Here is a 23,129-nt window from a genome sequence, read left to right as displayed (position 1 = left end):
CAACTCCTGTAAATTTAATTATCAAATATACAGATCTTAGTAAATGTTTAAATAAAACTACATAAATTTATCAGTAAAGAGTTGTATTTAGTGACTTACCTTGACATGTGGACACTCAAATTCCGATTGCAATATGCCATCACGTGAATAGCAAGCAACGTGGAAACGATTGCCGTGAGAATCGCCAATTAATATATCACCAGCATTTGAAATGTCTATTCCGTTAGGGAAGCAAGTAACTTTTTCATTACCAATGCGATACTGGAATGTACCGTCCTCGTGGAAGACAGCTACACAGTGGCCTTTAAAATCGCAAACGTAAAAATCGTTGTCTGAAAAATGAAAAGTTAATATTATAAATATTGTATTGTGTTATTTTGAATTGTTTCTTTGTGTGTATCGTACCTCTAATTGCAATATCTGAAGGTTCGCGCATGTAATCGCTGCAATCAAACCAGCGTACTAATTCGCCATCTTCAGAGATGACAAAAACAGTTGGTGAGACGCTGTCGACAGCAACAATATGACCTTTCGACGTTACAGCCAAACCGGCCACAATATCAATGTACCTGTTGTCAGAGGAATGAGACAAATTAGTTACATATTTGGAAGATATTTGCATAGCAAATGGCTTACCTGATGGCTATTTTACGCATAAAGTGACCACTCTTGGAGAAGATCTGCATACGGGAACGTTCATTGCCACGATCACAAACTACGAATTTGCCATTAGTATGCATGACAGCCACTTTGCGAGGATACCATAATTGACCCTCCTCTTTGCCGGGCACGCCGAAGTAAAATTTCAAATTTCCCGACTTGTCGAATATCTCAATGCGATGGTTGTTGGTGTCGGCCACAATAATTTCCTCGTCGACACCCAAGCAGAAGCCATGTGGCGAGTTAAACTGTCCCTTGGATGTGCCCAACGAGCCGAACTTGCAGCGTATTTGCATTGGGGTGGCCTTGTTGCGACCGGTTATTATACTGGTTGTATTGGGCTGCGGTGGTGGTGGGGCATGGAAACTTGTGATGCTCATGTCGTCGACTGAACCACCTCCATTGCCACCAGGACACATCGGTGGTAAGGTGGGTAGACTTGGTGATGGCGCTGTGGGTAGGCAGTAATCTGATAATAAACAATCAATTCCAGTTGGTGAGGCTCCACTCGATAAAAGCTGATTGCTTGTCATGTCTGTGTGAAAATCTACTTGTAATATGCCAACAACAATAACAATAGTTATATTTATAACAAAATATTAACACGCGCCGCCATCAGCACAACAACAACATCAACAAACAATCAGTTTATTATATAAAATTTCGATTTAATTTTTAACGTTTTTGTTTTGGTTTTCGGTTCAGTTTCATAGTTCATAGTTTAGTTTTGGTCATTTGAGTTTTTAACATAATTGTATATTGTATGAAGTATTATTGTTAGCCAGTGGCAACAAGAATAATTATTATTTTATTCATTTCAAAAAATAACATATTTAAAGAAAACAAAAAAAATACACGCGTACTCAACACAATGGTTGGTGGTAGGCAATTTGGCAGGTATCAGCGGGTATATTGTAATCATAAAAATATATACATAACATATATTTTTTAATGGATTATGGTTTTAGGAAGATTTTAGTTTTAGATTTTATTTTTTGTAATTTTCATCAATGACAGTGAGTTGGAGTATGGTGGTTGGTAGTGGAGTGGAGTTGGTATGTTTTTTTTTCAGTTAACCAAAAATTAATAGCATTAATAATAATAATTGTTGACAACAGCATAAAAAAAAGAAAAATAAATGCAAACAAAAAAATTATTAAAAAAATGCAAACAAATAAATAAAAACAATAAAAAATACTATTTAATATAGATAGAACTTAAAAAATACGTAACAATAAATGCTAATGTGAAATGGGCATATTTTCGAAATATTCAGAATCGAATTTGGGTTTGGCCAGTATTTTTAGTTAAACAAAAATACATATTATTAATCTTGAAAAAGAAACATGTGTACAAAACCTTAGCGCAAACCCGTGGATTAAAAAAAAAATCGCCGTTTTTTAACCTTCCGAAAAACCTTTTTCAAGTCGTGACTTTAGAGATATGTTACTTATAATTTTAAAAGAATATGTTACTTACATATAATTTTGGAAACACTTGCAATACATAATAACTGATCAGTTTCCGACATATACAGCCGCCCAATTATGGAGTTTTTTCCCTTTCCTCATTTTTTTATTTATTTATTTTATTGATTTCAATACATAAAAGCCTTCGTGGCCAGTTATACACGTATTGTTAGATTAATAACCATGTTTTTATAATAACCATTTTTCCTATTCAAATTCCATGTTAAAAAAACGAAAAGGGAAAAACTCCGGGGGAATATTTTTTCATGATTGGGCTTTTAGTTATATATGCTTTTTTATCACAAAACTTAGATATAACAGTTATTTTCTGCACCAGACTAAAAGTCATTTAGAGCTAGTTTATGGGATAAAGATCTACATTCTTTGTTTAAACCTAAATTTACTAAAAATTGTGTTTCTCACTTATTGTTTATTTACTATATAATCTAGGTTTAACTGAGCAATATTGGTGAGCTAAACCTAAGTATAAAATGCCAGCACAAACAGATGAAAAATAAAATAAACAATTCAGCACAGCAGCTCATTGTTTTGATTTGCTTTATTAATATCAATATAATTTTTAATATACATTTTATATACTTTAATGTCACTTCTTCTTTTACAAAGTTAAAATTTACAAAAAAAGTTATGTACGCGGTTGCTTTTTCTTATAAAATTTTAAGTATTGCCATATTTATATGAAAAATGCACATGTGATTTGACTGAAAAGTATGGCAATGCTTACAAAATTAATCCATTAGTGAGAAACACAATCATTGGTTAAATCCCGGCAAAATATGTTTCAGGTTTAATATAACAGCGTGTTAAGCTAAGTTTAACTGACAAGTAAGAGACTAGCTCTTAAGGATTCAAATTTTATAAATCAAATTTTTTCCCCATAATTAGCAATTTTTAATTTTTAATCAATAATAAGACTTTGCTAAAAATGTCCTAAAATTGTACCTGTATTCAGCACATCAATACATAATGTTTGGAATGTATTTAAAATTTTAACAATAATATTTAATTCTCAAATGCCAGCGAAATTCTAACTTCAATGAAAGTTACTTTAAACTGTGATCCATATTTAGGAAATACTCAAAGTGTCACGTGCAGTGTACATCATACTTGTAGTACGCTGTACCTTAATTTATTGCATTTATACATGTTCTCTATATTCGGAACATATAATAATTCCGTTATTTATCAAATACCAACGAGTAAGTATTTGATAAATAACGATTATCTTTACTTCACTGCATGCGTTCGAGAGACAGAACATGTATTTACTATATTCGACATAGAACTTCACATATGCAGTAAAAACTTATTCGACGCAGACCTCTAGTGATAGTTGTATCAAATTATTTCACTAATGAAAAAGATCATCAAAAAGATATATATCAACTATTTAATGTAAATATAAAAGGAATATCGGAATCCTATATATATTATATTCGTAAGTAAACGATCAATAAGTAAAGTCGATAATTTACAAATTTGGATTGAATTGATAATGAATTATGCATTAAATTGTTTATAACACAAACTTTAAAACATAGAAATACATAAACAAAATAAATAAACATATTTAACTACTATTAGTTGAATGCACGATAAATTTTTTTTTTTTTTTTTTTCAAAACCAAAACCCAAATTGTCTTAGATTTTAAGAATTTTACGGAAGAAAAAAAAACATGAAAAAGCATTAGCTGCAGAATTTGTACACCCATTAACAATAAAAAAAACTGTATCATAGCTCATAACTTCTCTGTCATAAATTTGACCATAGGAATAACCTAAAAAGTATGAAATTGTTAACCGATTAAATTTAAAAAATAGTTAATAATAATATTCCATAAATTTGCGCTTCATGCTTTAAACAATTGAATATGTTTTTGTTTCTCCTACAAATATGTAAATACAGACTTTTTGGGTTTCTGGTTACAATATAATAAAGATGACAATGTTAAAAACCAAATGGATAGTGTTGTCAAAAAATTAAAAATAAAATAAATCGAAAAACAACTTACCGTTGTTATTTAAACCCAGTTTAGCGAGAGCTTGCAAGTTATTGAAAGCACGTTGATCGCCAGAGAGAAGATCAGCTAAAGTTATGTGTTGGTTTTGGCCATTCGAAGTGGGAACAAGCGATTGATTAGAAGGTACAGCAGGCGGTCCAACTAGGGCGTCGTTAAGCGTATCGGGAGTATTTTCGGTAAGACTGGCAAGACGAGATAAATTGTATTCGAGTATACTGTTGTAGCCACCATTTGGTGGTCCACCGCCGACACCTCCATTTCCGCCGAGAGAACCATTTAGACCAGCAGCAAGACTGTTATTCATGGGATTGGTCAGAGAGTTAAGACTATTGGATGGTCCAGTGCCGTTCAAAGCATTCAAACCCTGGGGGCCCATAAGTGGTCCACCGTTGAGACCAGAACCCAACTGTGGGCCACCCAAAGGTCCATTTAGGCCTGCAGAAGAAACGTTCATGTTGTTATTGAGATTATTTCCAGCACCTGATCCAATGGAACCAATGCTATTGAAACCATTAACACCGCTGTGATGAGAAGAGGTGCTATTTTGATGTTGCAGCTGATGATTATGGTGATGCATACCCGATGACTGCCCTTGTGGCGGGGAATCTGGTGTAAGAACATTTGACATCATAAAACCATTACCCAATGCATACAAATCGCCATCAAATGAACTTTGCATAGAAGTTGGCAAAGAAATTGGACTGCTTGCAGTTACGGAACTGGTCAACTGCCCTTGAGAGCTATTTGAGCAATTCATTCCGACATTTCCACCTCCGTTGCCGCCCCGACCGCCGCTCATCATATTCGGTGGCATGCCAGGCAAAGTAGGTGGCGGTGTACTCTCTTTCGGAGACGGAGGAGTAGATTCAGTGCGGAACTTGCCAAACGTCTCATGTGCCACCTGCTCAAATTTCTCAGCTTTGGTATCAAAGGTCAATGAGTAATTAATATCGCATTTGGGTGTAGTATTGATCAAGTTTATAAATTGAGTGGCAATCAACTTTTTCATCGACAAAAATTCGGCAGCATTAGCTTGTTCCAAAACGCGATTAGTAAACTTGCAAGTGTTTTCAATTTTGCCCATAGTGTTTTCAATATTTTGCATTAGATCCATAATTTTCAGTTCCCTTTCGGAATGCAATTTTTCAAGTTCAATCAATGATTGATCACGACGTTTCTCCAAAATCTTCTTATAATTTTCAAAGGTATCCTGAATGAGATCTCGGGCAGAATCATGTTGAGTTTGAAGTTCAGTTAACGCACTAGACAAATTAGCAGCAGCATCATCACAATATTGCACCTAAAATTAAGAATAATTAATTGTTTTATTTTCATTTAACTAATCTTTACATTTTTTGTATTCCGTTTCCTGAATTTTATCAACATTTCATCATATAAAAATAAAAAAATCGAATATTTGATAGATAATCAGCCTTATCACGTAAGACGTAGTCGTTTTACGACAACGACAGTTTCGTACTAGATTAAAGAAATTATTCAACCTGTTTCATCTCAATAATAATCAATAATTTACAAAACAATAAAAAAGAAACATTTTAATTTTGAAATGTGTTTGTCATTCTGTTTAAATATTGAATTGGAGAAACTAAGTTTATATCCGAAATATGCTGACTTCATAAACGCAGTTTGCAATGATGCAATACTGCAATGTATAGTGGTCATAAACTCAATAGATTTTGTTTTTACAATGTCGCCTTGTGGAAAATATTTTAAATAATTTCTGAGAAAAAGTAAAAGTATGTACATATATTTAATTTTATTATTATTTGGTTGTATCTAAAGACACTTTAATCTGATTAAATTGAAATGAAATAATGAAATTACCAGCCATATCTGATTTAAAAACAGGTTCTGATGACATTTTTAATCAATTAGTTATAGTCAAATTTAAAATTTTAGCAATTTATAACTTAAAAAGATACGCAAAAAATAATAATAAGCAAGCAAACAAGCTCAAAAAATAGAAAAATGTGCACATATATGCAAGGTAAATATACAAAATATACACATCTGCTCAAAATAATAGATACACCAAAAAAACGAAAAAAAATAATGGTATATTGTAAAATTATAAAAAAAATTCAGTCGATTTTTATTTATAGTTAAAAGGAGAGTAAAAAACAAAAACAAAATATTTCATAATTAATAATAAATATTATAAAGTAAATTAAATTTCTTAAATTTCGAAAAATTTGGTGCTCATAATAATAGATACATTTTTAAAAATTCTTATTAAACAAAAGCTAATAAATTTTATCTTAAAAAAATTAGTTTATTATTAAAGTAAAGCTAGTATCCAGTATATCCACCTTTGTTTTGTAAAACTTTCTCCACTCTTCTGGGCATACTGGATATCAAGTTCTGACACTTCTCCAATGGAATCTCGTACCATATTTTTTGCGTTTTCTCCCATAAATCGTCTTTATTTTTGAAAACTTCCTTCGAAAGCCTTATCTTTAATTCACTCCACAAGTTTTCTATTGGGTTTAAATCAGGGGATTGGCTGGGCCAGCTTAAAACAGGTACGTTATTCTCCAAGAACCAGTTTTTAACTAATCTTGAACTATGTTTTGGGTCGTTGTCCAGCTGGAATGTCCATATTAATGGCATATTTTCCGATGCATATGGAAGCATTACGTTTTCCAATATGTCTCTATACCCACTAGCATTCATGGTATCTTCTATTCGGAATATCGGACCAACACCATTCCATGAAAAGCAACCCCAAACCATTATGTTTCCCCCGCCATGTTTTACCGTCTTTTTTGTAAATTTAACGTGGAATTCTTTTCCTTTTGGTCGGCGTACATTTCTTTGGCAGTCGTTTCCAAACAAATTTATTTTTGTTTCGTCGCTCCATAAAATATTTCTCCATTTTTTTTCGCCTTCACACCCGGACCATTGTAAGTGCTCTTTAGCAAATTCTAATCTTGTCTTGATATTTTTTTGGCGCATTAGTGGCACTTTTCTGGCAATTCTTCCCGGCAATTTAGCTTGTAAAAGACGACGACGAACTGTTTGTGGACTGATTTCGTTACATAGCTCCGCAGAAATAGCTTTCGATGATATGAAAGGGTCTTTTTTAACCATAAGGACGATCCGCCTATCTGTTTCTGGACTGGTTTTCTTTCGTCTACCGCGAGTTTCTCTTTTTTTTTTTTTAGATAAAGCATTTTGGACAAAATGTAAAGATCTTCCTATGCTCTTTGCTATTTCCCGTAATGATTTTCCTTGATTTCTCATCGTTTGAACAATTTTTTTCTCATCTTCGGTACAATGATGATTTCGTCCCATTTTCTTCAAAAGAGTCCTATTTTTTATAAAATTGTTGCTAAAATTTAAATTATACTTACTGTTTCACGTAAATAGCAACAAAAAATTGCACAAAAAAAAAAATTGTATATAAACAAATTACAAATTACTGATGTGTATCTATTTTTATGAGCAAATAATTTTTTGTAATTCAAATAAATTCGTTTTTAAAAATCAACATGAAAGCAAATAGTTGCCAGATTTTTGACTGACATGATATTGCCAGATAGAAATTTTAATAATATGATGTATTCTTAACGCTTGCGAGGAAATTTTCAATGTTACCGGCATTTAAATTTTTTCCAATTAGGTGTATCTATTATTTTGAGCAGATGTGTATGTTAGCTCCTCCAACAGACAAACCGACAAAGACAGAAGTGGTCTTTAGGTTTCATAAGGACCCAAATATCCAAAAAGCTTGAAAAACTTGCCATGGCGTAAACATTTTATTTGCTAAGAATCTAAATATTTTTATAAAATGTACAGAGACGAGCATAAATATAAGTCGAAAAATCGAAATCCATTTTCGAACAATCGATTTGTTGTCTCAAAAAAATCGCAAAGTGCACCAACTAAAAAGTCGAATAATCGATAAAAGTTGACATTTTTTATATTGTTATACATTTTTTATTAATATTTAATTGGAACAGTATACTAAAACTATACTGTAATACAACAATATTTCGAAATATTGTTGACCAAAATATCGAGCGAAATAAGGGTATATCGTACGTGACATAAAACGGAAGTCATTTTGGGGTACATGTAGAAATATTTCCTATACAATCTTTGATGATCTTTGGATGATTTTATAATAAATAAAATTTAATATCGTACGTGACAGAAACCATGTATATTCTGTAAATATATGTATACAAAAACTAGAGAAATACAAAACAAAACATATATTCGGTTTCCAAAAACAAGGTGATAAGCGAGAGCTTTGTTTTCGCCGCAATCTTAGCCTAAATCTATCTATCTATCTATCTATCTATCTATCTATCTATCTATCTATCTATCTATCTATCTATCTATCTATCTATCTATCTATCTATCTATCTATCTATCTATCTATCTATCTATCTATCTATCTATCTATCTATCTATCTATCTATCTATCTATCTATCTATCTATCTATCTATCTATCTATCTATCTATCTATCTATCTATCTATCTATCTATCTATCTATCTATCTATCTATCTATCTATCTATCTATCTATCTATCTATCTATCTATCTATCTATCTATCTATCTATCTATCTATCTATCTATCTATCTATCTATCTATCTATCTATCTATCTATCTATCTATCTATCTATCTATCTATCTATCTATCTATCTATCTATCTATCTATCTATCTATCTATCTATCTATCTATCTATCTATCTATCTATCTATCTATCTATCTATCTATCTATCTATCTATCTATCTATCTATCTATCTATCTATCTATCTATCTATCTATCTATCTATCTATCTATCTATCTATCTATCTATCTATCTATCTATCTATCTATCTATCTATCTATCTATCTATCTATCTATCTATCTATCTATCTATCTATCTATCTATCTATCTATCTATCTATCTATCTATCTATCTATCTATCTATCTATCTATCTATCTATCTATCTATCTATCTATCTATCTATCTATCTATCTATCTATCTATCTATCTATCTATCTATCTATATATCTATCTATCTATCTATCTATCTATCTATCTATCTATCTATCTATCTATCTATCTATCTATCTATCTATCTATCTATCTATCTATCTATCTATCTATCTATCTATCTATCTATCTATCTATCTATCTATCTATCTATCTATCTATCTATCTATCTATCTATCTATCTATCTATCTATCTATCTTTCTATCTATCTTTCTATCTATCTTTCTATCTATCTTTCTATCTATCTATCTATCTATATAAAAATGGATGTTTGTATGTGGGTATGTTTGTATGTGGGTATGTATGTATGTGTGTATGTATGTTCCGAATGAACTCAAAAACGGCTCCACCGATTTTGATGAAATTTTCATGGAATCTTCAGAATAGCCTGGCGGTTAACACTGTAAAGTCAGATTTTTGATTTTCGGTCTGTGGGCGGAGGGGCGTGGCATTATCAAATTTTTACATTATACCGCTAATACCATTTATATATATAAAAAACTTCTGGACCGATTTTGATGCAATTTTCACGGAATCTTCAGAATAACCCAGCGGGTAACACTGTAAAGTCAGATTTTTGATATTCGGTCTGTGGGCGGAGAGGTGTGTAAAAATCTAATTTTTACATTATACCGTTAATGCCATTATATATAAAAACAGATGTGTGTATGTATGTTCCATATGGACTCAAAAACGGCTGGACCGTATTTGATAACATTTTCACGGAATCTTCAGAAAAGCATAGCGGGTAACACTGTAAAGTCATATACATAAATACTTTTTTTATTTTCAACGTTCAAACAATGACAAATTTCATTCTAAAAATTAATGATTTGGTGTAAGCGAAAAAAGGAATACATTCCAACACATGTCCGGTACTATAGAAGTTCTTTTATATTATCAATCGATGATAAACAATTTTGTTTACTCTTGCAAATTAGGTGCATGATTAAAAAATTTCCATATGAAATCTATTAAAAAATAATATTTTGAATAACTCTCCTCAAATCACTTTTCAATACGTTGTCGACAAAGTATTCCCAAGTCTTACAACGAACTACAACAATTCCGATTGTCTGTGGGAACATGCAATTTTGGCACCAACAAATTATGATGTTAACAAGATCAATAAGCAAATACAATTGAAACTGCCTGGCAAAACAATAAAATACAAATAGATTGACACAGTAATGAACGAAGAACAAGCCGTCTATTATCCTACTGAATTTTTGAATTCATTGGATCACCGACTTTGTCCGAAACTATATATTAAAATCGAGATGCAGTATAAAACAGATGCTAGTACTAATTAAATTAAAAAATTTAATATAGTCAGTTTAAACTCTTATTTTTGTCCTTAAAATTATGTAATAAGCTCTAAATACTTTTACATAGTAACATTTTAGTGTTTTCTCCTATTTCAATCCGCTTGAATAAAGGTTTTAAGGGTTTTTGTTTTTTCAGTCGTGGTTGTCATTCTCGTGGAATTGTCCATATGCTTATGTACATATTTGTAGTAGATAAAAAGGTGATGGCAACTTTGGAACTTTATTATAGACAAATTTTAATAAAATAATGCTTTTTCTATACAAAATACATCCAAAATTTGTCTATAAAACTAAAAGTTTTTAGACATATCGTTCATAATCGAATTGCAGAAACTTTTAGAAAATTGATTGATAACAAACATGTCCTAGTAATGTAATTTTTTTTTACTATTTCCGTGTAATTTATTAATTCCAAAAATTTTCAATAATTCTGTATTTCTAATATAAATTTGATGTCGTTTTTTATATTAAAAAATAGTGAAGTTTTTGGTGCAGATATTTATTAAACATTTTAGAAAAACAAATAATTGCAATATCAATTCCACTTTGAAAATTGAAAGTGGTTTCATTCTGATCGGATCGGAATGAAATTCTGTGTGAGGCCTGTTAAATCTAAATATTAGAAACTGAAGTGATAAATAATATTATGTATTTAATATATTTCATTTGTATAGCTAAACGTTGAAAATACGCATAAATAAATGTATATTATTTACACTAGGATATGGTAAAAAGTTGAAAAAAGTCAAAAATATTCGAAATGTTTAAAATAGTATAAAACAAAAAATTGCCAAGAGGCCGCAAAATAAAAGATTATATCGCGCACTTACCTTAGATTTGGCCTCCTTCATTAAATTTTCAACGTCACCACGCACCGATTTCTCAGCAGATCCAATAATATCATAATGATGTTCACTACCCTTGTGGTCAGCAATCAAACAGTCATTGCATACCGGAATTTGACAATTGAAACAGTAGTACTTGAGATTCTCCGATACATGAACATTACAATAAAGTGGCTTGTGTATGACCAATGGCTTATCACTATCGGCCGACTTCTGCAAATCTTCTAGTTTAACAACTCCATGGTTCTCAAAACATCTCATATACTTGTGAGCATTGTCGCAGCCACTGCACAAGAAATTGGCGCAATCATTGCAGCGAGAAATAGCATTTTCTTTACTTTTGCATGAAGTGCAATGCAGCTGTTCCGATTCGATCGTAGCCAAATCCAAAATATTGGTTAAAATATAATCGCATGTCAATGATTGTATACCCTTAGAACCAACCTATGAAAACGAAAATAAACGTTAGAAAATTATGTACATATAAGTATTTTAATAATATTTAATTATTTCTTATCCAGTTTGCAATTTGTTTACTAAGGCTAACGTTTATATAGACTAAGGTGGGTCGATTTTTTTCACGAAAAGTCTTATAGCAGAAACCCATTCTACCGAAAATTCTAAGAAATTTTCCCCAAGGAACCATAGGTCTAAAATCAAATTCAATCTTGCGCATTTTGTCTTTTATCCTATGATATTTCAATATAAGTTTTTTTTTAATAGTTTTTTTTTTATTGGATAAAAGACAAAATGCGCAAGATAGATTTGATTTTAGACCTATGGTTTCTTGAGGAAACTTTCTTAGAATTTTCCGTATATTGCGTTTCTGCTATACGATTTTTTACTTTTTGATCCTCCATACAAATCGACCCGGCCTAATATACATGATTTTTAATTTTGAATTCCTAGAATTTTAAAATATTAAAGCAATAAAAAACAGAGTTCCTTGGTCGTGGGAACGGCTCCGGAACGACTCGATTTTTCCCGAGGGAAAAACTTTCCACGACTGCGTATCTGTTACAACAACAAAATTGCGTTGTAGAGCGACCATCAGTCAACAGTACTTAATTTATGGACTATCACGGTAGTGGACTATCACGGTAGAAATATAACTCTTCCTTTATCTTGACCTTTATTTGAATTTTATAGATATCTGTTACAACAAAAATTACGGATTTTCCCTATTTTCCTAAAATCGGTATGACAAGGACCAATTAAATAATAACTTTTAAGATGTGATTCCATTCGACCCTTCATTACATAAAATGAACACATACATGAATTAGGTTTTTGACAACTGACTTAGGTTATTGGCCCACAGTTACCTATTTAGTTGTTGTTGTAACACTTCTGCTGTCGTCAACGTTCTTCTCAGGTTGGTGTGACTTGGCTGGTGACTTCATGTGACTTGGTCAGCTCAAAAGTTCAAAAGCATCGAAATGATAGTTTGAACAATTTACAAAACGAAAATAATAAATGCATCACCCCTTTTTCTTTTTCAAATCGATTTCCATTACATACCTTAATAAAATATGTCGAGTGTGAGCGAAAATTTAAATTATTTTAAAACTTAATTAATTTTCTCTCATGTTTCTATAAAATGTTGATTGGTGTTCCCTTGATCACAAGAAAAATACCAAATACCCTGTTATAATCTTAAAACCTGACAACATTCCAAACTTAATACAAATCTCACAAATTCAAATGTACACACATAGATATATATTTTAATAACTCACCGTAGTAATTTGCTTGCAAGTAGGGCATTCAATTTGCAATTTTGCAGAACATGTAGAAATGTTATCTCCGGCAACAGAAGAAATAGAAGACGATGATGAAACATTGCCTGATGATTCGTCGTTAAGCAACTTGGACAGACAAGATTCACAGAAGACGTGAAGACATGATAGGACACGAGGCGACTGCAAGCGGGAACTACAAAAAACATTTCATATTTAAAGAGAGTGAGGCTATAATATGAAATTATGAACATACCTGCAAATCTTGCAATTTTTATCAACTCCGCCTTCTCCCAACGAACCAGACGAGTCCTCTAAAGAACCAGACTCCAACTCAGTACCAATGTTACTTTCGAACACCTCACTAAACATATTGCCCCCTCCGAAGCTGCCCAATATTAAGCTGCCAGCAACCGAAGAAGAACGCGACGAAACGCTTCTTAAGTCCTTTGCAATACCGTTGCTTGCCAGAAGAGGGTCGTTCAAGTCCAATGAATTGACGAGTTTATCAACAATTGAATCCACAGTGGAAGCACTGCAATTAGAAGCGGTTTCTAATGCTTTGGTATTAGGCGGTAAAGAGGATTCAAAAGAGTTGGTAGCAGAAGTGCAGCTATTAGTGGTGGCAATGGTAGTTATAGTAGAAGAGGAATTGGAGGCGGAGCTATTTAATATGCTAGGTGCGAAATCCTCGAGAGTTGCCATATATAAAACCTCTTAAACCGTGCTTGAATAAAACCACAAGGTGATAGATACGATTGATGAAGGAATTCTTAATAAGTTTTCTATTTTAGTTTGTATAATAAGGAACGTTGAAAGGGTGAATTTTTCCCCGCTATAATATTTTTGTTTTGTTTGATATATAGAATGTTAATTTTAATATGGCCTTAGTATTTCTTTATATATTTTTTTATTATTGTTTTGTTTAAATGGCATAAAACATAATCTAATGCAATTTATTTAAAAGCAAGTCTTCGGGTTTTTATTGTAGTTTTTTCTTCGAGAATCGGTTGTCTTTTTATTTGTATTGAAAAAGGATTATATGAATTGATCATCCGCCAAAAGCCACTCAAAATTAATATATGTACGTATTATTTTATTTTTTGTAGTTCTTCGTTTTATGCGATTTGCTGATTTCAACTCTTAGTTGTCTTTTTTTAATTGAAATCAAAAAACAAGAATGAATATTCGTTATATTTTTTTTTTGGTTTGTTGATCTGTTGGTTGGTGTTTATTTTTAATTATTTTAAACAATTTTATATATATATTCTTAGTTTTCTTTAGTTTTCTATATAAATTGTTAATATATGTATTATGAAGTTGTTTTATTTAAAACTTTTTTGGTATTTTTATTAAAATAATCACGAAATATTTGCAATATTTTGTTTGTTTTGTGAAATAATATTATTGTTTTTTTATTTTGATATAACTCTTTTTTTTTTTTTGTTTTTTATTTTTTATTTAGTGGTTGATGTAATTATTGTAATTATTTTGATGCTTTTTTCACAAAAACAAAACAATATGTCGCCGCCTTTATTTCCAAAAATATGATGCAAACAGCAAGTGTCTTTAGAAGATTTGAAAATTTGCTGATTGTTTTCACTTTTTTTAAACAATATCTGTATGTATGTAGTTTAAAATTGTTTTCACTACCCCTGGATTATATTTCCTTTTTGGTCTTTGACGAAAAGAATCCTTGTTTTGGCCTCGTTTGTATATATCCCTTTTATTTGTTAGTCTGCTGCTTTATCATCCTGCAAAATACAAATATAAATTAAGTTAATTTTTACATTTGGATTCTCATTAAACGCTATGGTGACTTAAATAATTTTTTTTTTTATTTTATAACAAGTGAATTATGATTCAAAAATATTTTTTTAAGTTATACCATGGCAGAAAATAAAACTACAAAATAATTTATTTTTGTTTTAGATATTTCGTTTTGTTTTTTTCTAATTTTCATTTGTTTGACGTTATAGGGCATGTATAATTGAGAACAAGGCGTATTAACAAGGTGAGTGCATAAAATCAGCTGTTTCTTAATTCGCTGTGGTTTTATGTACACTATATGTCAAACCTTGTTTATGTTTACATTTGTTATTGTAAATAACATAGTAATATTTTAATTCGCCTTGATTTTGACATTTACTGTACATTTTAACAAATGCATTGTTGTATTTGTTGCCGGGACGCACTCAACTTGTTAATACTCCTTGATTGAGAACATACTTTCCAATAAATGTACCTTGCTTGTTCTGTTATTCTAACTTTTGTTAGAATAACTTTTCTGACAACTGTCATTTGTTGCATATCTGTAATAATCTGTGTAGGTGAAGATAAAATAACATAATACCTGGCAATGCATTTTCATGAATTAGGTTTATGTTAACAGACTTGGGTTTTTGGCTCTCAGTTATCAATCTATATGCCATATATGCATACAGCTCGCTTAAAAAACATTTAGAGCTAGTTTCTTACTTGTCAGTTAAACTCAGCTTCACACACTGTTATATTAAATCAGAAACATATAAAGCCGGAATTTAACCAATGATTGTGTTTCTCACTAGTGGATTAATTTTGTTAGCATTGCCATACTTTTCAGTCAAATCACATGTTTATTCTTCAAAATTTTTCATAATGGCAATACTTTAAATTTTATTATATTTGAAAACAATAAAGAAAGTTACAGCCAATAAATGCTTTATCCAGAACTGAACAATAATGTAATATTAGTACCACAGAAGTCAATTCGAACTAAGTGCTTAGTAGGTATTCAAGCGATTAACCGTTAATCGGTTAACCGATTAATTTTGGACGGTTAACTGTTCGAATAATTTAAAATTCAAATAATAAATAAACCGATTAATTTGTGTCGATTAACCTAAATTCCTTTTTTTTTTGCACTTTAACATATTTTTTGTATATTTTTTTCCTTTCAATTCAAATACAAATTAAAATTACATATTTTTCGAACATCCAAGAATCATGTTTAGTGAGTATAATAACTGACATATTTAATTTACATGTATTTCAAACATTGTTTGTATTCTTTTATCAGAACTTAACGAAACTATTAAAAGTATTCAAAATCTAAAACAATCCAAAAAGGACTCAAATGGTATACAAAGGATTTTATATGCTTAGAAAAAACTAAAAAAAGAAATGAGATATTGGATATTCTTAATCATGCTTTTTATTTCTTCAACAACTACAATCAGCGAGAGTGTTGTTTTCAAGTCAAGTTTTATACCCCATTCACATACACTTAATTATCATACACTTAATTATCATTCACATACACTTAATTATCAATATCATGATTATCACTCTACGGCAAAAAGGTGTTTACATAACATTTGACTCGATTTGCTTGACATTATTTTCACACACACATATAATTACAACATTCATATAAATAAAATTTTCACACACATTGACTTTCTATATAAGAATTTTAAAAATTTTGCAAAAAAAACGCTAAAAAATATTTGGTCAATTTACAAGGTCTCCTATCATGTCATAATGTCCTAATATTTTACAATGGTTTTTAAAGTTTTTCAAGCAAAAAATGTCATAAAAAAATATTACTCTGTGTGCCATGATACAAATATACAATGTAGTTTCACTTACTCTTTTTGTCGCCATATTAACGTTCTCACGTTTACTGGAATTATGAAAAATAGTGCTACCGTATTCATTCTTAAAATCCCATTTTTTTTTGTTTATTTAAAAGTCAAAAATAAAACAGCAAACATAAAATTAAATAAATAAAACAATTTAAAGAAAGAAATTTGTTTTTTAAATAATATAAAACAAGAAACTATTTATGCTACTTTAAAGGAAAACATCCCATATACAGCCTTCAAGAAAGCCAAAAAACAGAAAAGTCTCGGATGTCAAGAAACCGAACGCTTATTTATAATACTGCAAACAATATGATGAAACTTATATTGAGTTCTCATAATATTAAACAAACATCATATTGTTAAGCCCGACGAAGCCTGAGGGATGTCCCATCATAAAATTCTTTTGCGAATTGACCAGGAAAGCAATTTCTACAAGCACTAAAGTTAGCACATACTTTATCTGGTTCTAGTTTGGTCAAATAATTCCACTCACATACATACGTATCTTTTAAGTACCAATATAAATTACACACTAAAAATAAAAATTTCTTGAACGTTGTTTCCCTCCTTTTTCATATGTGGCAACGATTTTTTCATTGTTTACAAAAATCAAATTTCAAATAATTCCAACAAACTTCAAAAATATTTTTTGAGAGAGAAAAGTGGAGCTACCTTGTATTTTTCTATCATGCTGTGTGCTATGTTTGTGTTATCGTAACCAACCAGCAGAGACCTTCGCCGAACGCCTAAGAGTCGGTTAAGCCGAGCCGCCAAGTCGCGAAATATTAGGACAATATGACTGATAAGAGTCCTTGTGAATTGACCAATTATGTTTAGCTATTAAATTGCACTAAAACATAAAAAATACATATATTTTAATAAAATGTTTTGACATTTTATTTTTGTTTATTATTTTGTATTCATTTTATTTATATCCCAACAAACACAAATTAATACATTTAAAAATTTATAGTAATATATTTTGATTTCAAAAGTAATTCTCAAGTCTATCTCGATCTAAAACAGCAAATTTAACTTCAAATTTAAACTCGATATGAGGTTGATTGTGAAAGAAAATTGAAAATTTTATATTTGTAATTTGAAATTTAAACTAAATGGTTGTTGGTATAAAGTTATATCAAAGTGTTGCCACTGTTTTATACTGAAATTACAGGATTTTAATATTATCATGATAATTTTACTCGATTTTGTTTGAAAAAATGTATGGGAAATCACATGATAATTATGATAGATTATCGAGTCGATTTTCAAAATCGAGTGTATGTGAATGGGCTATTATTAAATCTAAAAAAAAAAATCGTGTAAAAGGAAAACATTTAAATTATATTCTTTTTTAAGCCGATAGCCATTGTTGCTAGTGCTTTTAGCTTTAAGATTTGTTGTAATTTTAATTATAATAAATATGAAAATAAATAAATAATATTCTTTTTTAAAAGACTATATCAGAAGATCTCAAGAACATCCTAAAACAACTCACATGTGTATACAAAAAGGATCTCAAATACCATATTTGCTATTATTTTTTGTGAATTGTTATGTTTTGTTTGTTTTTTATGTTTTTGTACACAACATACGTGGTTGTATTTTCAATTTAAAATTAAAATAGAAATTATTCGGTTAATCGAATAAATTTAAATTAACCGATTATTAAGCGAATAAATCTAAACCCGATTAATTATTTGCTCGATTAATCGATTAAACCAGAAACCCGATTAATTGAATACCCTAGTGCTTAGGGAAATTGACATGCTAAAATTATTCAGTTCGATTGTTTACACAGACGCAATGGAGTTAGGTGTTAATATACCATCTATAATTCTAACAAATTTGTACCAAATTGTTATGTGTTGTGAGGTACCAATAAAGCAATTAAAAATCAAACAGTATTAATGCAAGTTATTCTTGTGCTTTAAAAATAAATAAAACACTAATATTTTTAGTTTGAAGATATTAAAATTTTAATATACAACACAATTATATGGAGGGAGTCCTATTCATGTGGCGGGAAATGTACACTCATACATTTATAAATACATGTGAATCTAGTAGGTGTACAACATACATACTTTGATTGCATGACGCTCTTATTATTACTATTTTTATATGTTCAAATCCATTCAACGATGAGCGCAGATCAACACAAATAATTCCAACAATATAAAGCATGCAACCATGACAAAATAAATTTGTAATTCTATTATTCTATGACGTGTGGACTTGCTGCACTAATGCCGTCTTAAGTACATACACTTTGGTTATTGCTTAAATTTACGTTCGACAAAATAACCACTAATATTAAATTTATATATATTTTTGTAAAAGATTTAACAATTTCGTTAAAAATGTAATATAATATCCGATATCCGATATCCGACTCTTAAGGGCCTGATTTTAGAGAAAAATACACGTATAGCGGAAACTAGAAAATAAACTCAAAAAATCACACATACGATTGTTGTTGTGTTAGTATTCTCCACCATAGAAACTTTTAAATTTGGCATAATATACTACATAATATGTACAGTAGCGAGCATAAAAAATGCAACGCTATGCAAAGTGATTTTCAACAGCACTGATTTTGCTCAAAAAGGTATACAATTGTCAACATTTGCAGTTTTTATATTCTTATTGATCATAGGCAATTATGGTATGACATTTTGTCCAATATTTTTTTACGTAAAGATAATTATAAAATTTTTAGTAAAAACAGTGGTAAAATTGTGCGAGAAAAAAAATGCAACTCTAAGGAAATTTACTTGATTTTTAAAATTTTGAAAAAAAAAATTATAAAAAATTGCTAAAAACTATAATACTGTTACAATGCAGTAATTTAGGATATGAAATCTACAAAGGATAACAGAATTAACGAATGATGCATTTTCTGTTCAATATGGTGAATTTTTCGAAAACCAAGAAAATTTTAAGAATTTTTATTTATTTCTTTACTAATTTAAAATCTTGCGGATATTCTCTATGAAAAGGAAATCAAATAATTGTGATGGTGTGCTTAAAACTAAAAAGAGCTCAATATCAAAAGGATATGACTAGTTAATGTTAGAAGGGTGCTGAAATTTAATGCTAAAATAATATGACATCATGTGGTCTTAAAAAATTACAAATAATGAAATCATATTCATATATCCATTTATTTTGGTAAGTAAACGAAATCCAAAACAGCGGAAGACAATTGTAAATAATGGGCCTTTTCGGAAATGCATCACTGCGCTGCATCTGATGAGCAGTACATTCTAAAATGCAAAAGTTACCAACACTGCAAATGTCATGAGTGAAACATATGATGCGCAAAAACCCATCAAACAAGCATCACAAAAATGGCTGATGCTTTGTCTGCGCATCAGCATCAGCTGATTTGCATGAGCATCGCAAACTAATCACAGATGCGCATCAAATGCAGCGCAGTGATGCATTTCCGAAAAGGCCCAATATTAAATTTGACACTGTTCCTATTTCATAGAATGCCATATTAAGCATCGCAATTTTTTACTATTTTAATTTAATATTTAAGGGAATATCTGTGACCAGACGGCCTGAGTAACAAACAAATCGAAACTATCAGACACGAATAAATTAAAATTACGTTAATTGACCTTCCATATCATATGACTGCACTATTTTAAGCATAAAGGACCTGCTTCGAAAAGCATAGGTTCTTAATTTATTTTTGTAAATAATATATGCTTTATTGAATTGGTTTCTCCTTATTATATTTGCGTCATTAAATTATCTTTTGGAGGTTGCAATAGTCATAAATGTCCACATGTGTACGTTTGGGTAGCATCAAATATATGATGTCACCTTCCATGGACCAGGTTTACTTATTACTTCAATGTCTAACTTTAGTTTTTTTTTCAAAAAAAAATCAAAACTAGTCACCAAAATTATTTCGGCACTAATCATAACACAATTCTTAATTATATCTAAATTTTTATAACGGAATATGAGTATGGCGTTTTTTTGATAAAATGTTTATCCTTTTGAATTTTAATGTCCTTAAATTTGTTTGTATTAATAGAAAATTATGGCAATGCAACATTGTTATAGTTTTTAGCAATTTTTTATAATTATTTTTTTTTGGAAAATTTCACAATTTCAATACAATAATTGCCAATGATCAATAAGAATATAAAAACAGCAGATGTGGACAATTGGATATCTTTTTGAGCAAAATCAGTGCTGTTGAAAATCACATTGCATGGCGTTGCATTTTTTATGCTCGCTACTGTATTTACATAAAGAAGTGAACTCGGCTGTCAAAAAGCTAAGTGGTTGAGAACATATAGAAATACACATAGAGCATAAAATCTCCTGTCAAAGACCTAACTCAGTTGTCAGAAACCTAAGTGGTAAAAAGTATTAGTAGTTTGTGTGATTATTCTGTGTAAATTGTTTGCATAAATTAATGTTCTCAACCAGTTAGCTTTTTGACAGCAGAGTATTTGCTCTATGTTCATTTTCCTATGAAAATAACTTATGCCAAATTTAAAAGTTTCTATAAGTTTGTGATTGATTCATTAATTAAATTATTTAATATTTCTTATATTTTACAATGTGCGAAAATTTGCAAGTCTATAGATAAAAATTATTACAAACTGGTTTGAGTAATTTTACCATAGAGAAAGATATGGAAGCGAATCTTGTATATTAACGAGGCCTATAAATGGAATAAAATTAAGTAAATTACATTACATATTTCGAAAACTAGGCCGAATATTGATTTTTTGGTTAGGTTGGGTTTAGGACTGATAAAACTAATTGCGGCGGGTCTCTAATAACCGTAAAAATATTTCGTTTTTCATAGCAGAAATTTAAAATTTCTTACAAAATATAACCAACAGGGAAACCAAAACTATTTGGCATCGATTTGTTAGTGCATATTTTTGCATATTTTACCCTTATACGCATATTTTTGCATATATTTGTTTTAAGTGCATATTTATGTCATATTTTTGGGTTTTTAGAGCATATTTTACTGTTTAATAGCATATTTTGACTTTATCAAAAACAAATTTTGTCTTACTTATTTTTTGCTGTTGTTTTACAGGTTATTACTTCCTATGTTTAAAATTCAAAATTGAAAAATAGATGGCTTTTTTAATATAAAATAAGCACTATTTTAATAATAGCGCCATCTAAATATCAAATTTTAGTTCTAATTCAAACTTAACCGTTCTAAGTGTTAAAGAAATATTGTCTTTTAAATTTGCTCCTATTACATCAGTTGATGCCGAAAGAACATTTTCTATGTATAAAAATGTTTTCAGATCCAATAGACAACGATTTTTATTTGAAAATTTAAGTCAACATTTTGTAATTTATTGCAATAATAACCTTAATTGAAGAAGTGACTTTATATTTATATAAAACTAGTTGACCGCCCCGGCTTCGCCCGGTAGCATTTACTAATGTTAGTTCGTCAAGTTTCTCCAACCCTGCCTGTTCTTATTTATTTGCAAATAAAATATCTAAATTTATACTGCATACTTTAGGGTTTTTTTATTAGAGTTGACTGGACTCAAAGAAGCCGGTTTTAGCCGTAATTTTTTTTCTTTACAAACCATTTCCTGAAAATTTCGAATCGAATAAAAAAAAATCAGGCAAATCGCTCCAGCCGTTCTCACGTGATGACATTACATACATGGACCATTTCATTTTTATATACACATCTGCTCAAAATAATAGATACACCAAAATTTATTTTTTAAAAACGAAAAAAAATAATGGTATATTGTAAAATTATAAAAAAAATTCAGTCGATTTTTATTTATAGTTAAAAGGAGAGTAAAAAACAAAAACAAAATATTTCATAATTAATAATAAATATTATAAAGTAAATTAAATTTCTTAAATTTCGAAAAATTTGGTGCTCATAATAATAGATACATTTTTAAAAATTCTTATTAAACAAAAGCTAATAAATTTTATCTTAAAAAAATTAGTTTATTATTAAAGTAAAGCTAGTATCCAGTATATCCACCTTTGTTTTGTAAAACTTTCTCCACTCTTCTGGACATACTGGATATCAAGTTCTGACACTTCTCCAATGGAATCTCGTACCATATTTTTTGCGTTTTCTCCCATAAATCGTCTTTATTTTTGAAAACTTCCTTCGAAAGCCTTATCTTTAATTCACTCCACAAGTTTTCTATTGGGTTTAAATCAGGGGATTGGCTGGGCCAGCTTAAAACAGGTACGTTATTCTCCAAGAACCAGTTTTTAACTAATCTTGAACTATGTTTTGGGTCGTTGTCCTGCTGGAATGTCCATATTAATGGCATATTTTCCGATGCATATGGAAGCATTACGTTTTCCAATATGTCTCTATACCCACTAGCATTCATGGTATCTTCTATTCGGAATAT

The 23,129-nt window shown here is 30.1% G+C and overlaps 1 protein-coding gene across 3 annotated transcripts in view; it reads right to left on the bottom strand.

Moving 5' to 3' along the window:
* Nucleotides 1–23,129, bottom strand: part of mei-P26 (meiotic P26) — a 34,799-nt gene that overhangs the window by 4,916 nt on the left and 6,754 nt on the right. The window contains exons 2-8 of one of the 3 annotated variants that reach the window (XM_065510423.1): nucleotides 13,359–14,856; nucleotides 13,103–13,298; nucleotides 11,349–11,807; nucleotides 4,163–5,471; nucleotides 637–1,195; nucleotides 406–569; nucleotides 100–332 (exon numbers count right to left, since the gene is read on the bottom strand). In XM_065510423.1, the coding sequence (XP_065366495.1) occupies nucleotides 100–332; nucleotides 406–569; nucleotides 637–1,195; nucleotides 4,163–5,471; nucleotides 11,349–11,807; nucleotides 13,103–13,298; nucleotides 13,359–13,807 (3,369 nt within the window). In that variant the 5' untranslated portion in view covers nucleotides 13,808–14,856. Of the gene's footprint in view, nucleotides 1–99; nucleotides 333–405; nucleotides 570–636; nucleotides 1,208–4,162; nucleotides 5,472–11,348; nucleotides 11,808–13,102; nucleotides 13,299–13,358; nucleotides 14,857–23,129 lie in introns of all 3 variants that reach the window. The other 2 variants (XM_065510422.1, XM_065510426.1) reach the window with 2 other exon arrangements.

This window comes from Calliphora vicina, chromosome 4 (genome assembly GCF_958450345.1).
Source record: "Calliphora vicina chromosome 4, idCalVici1.1, whole genome shotgun sequence".
In the NCBI taxonomy this organism is placed as follows: domain Eukaryota; kingdom Metazoa; phylum Arthropoda; class Insecta; order Diptera; family Calliphoridae; genus Calliphora; species Calliphora vicina.
The sequence above is the reverse complement of the archived record's forward strand: the minus strand, read 5'-3'. Positions and strand labels throughout refer to the sequence as shown.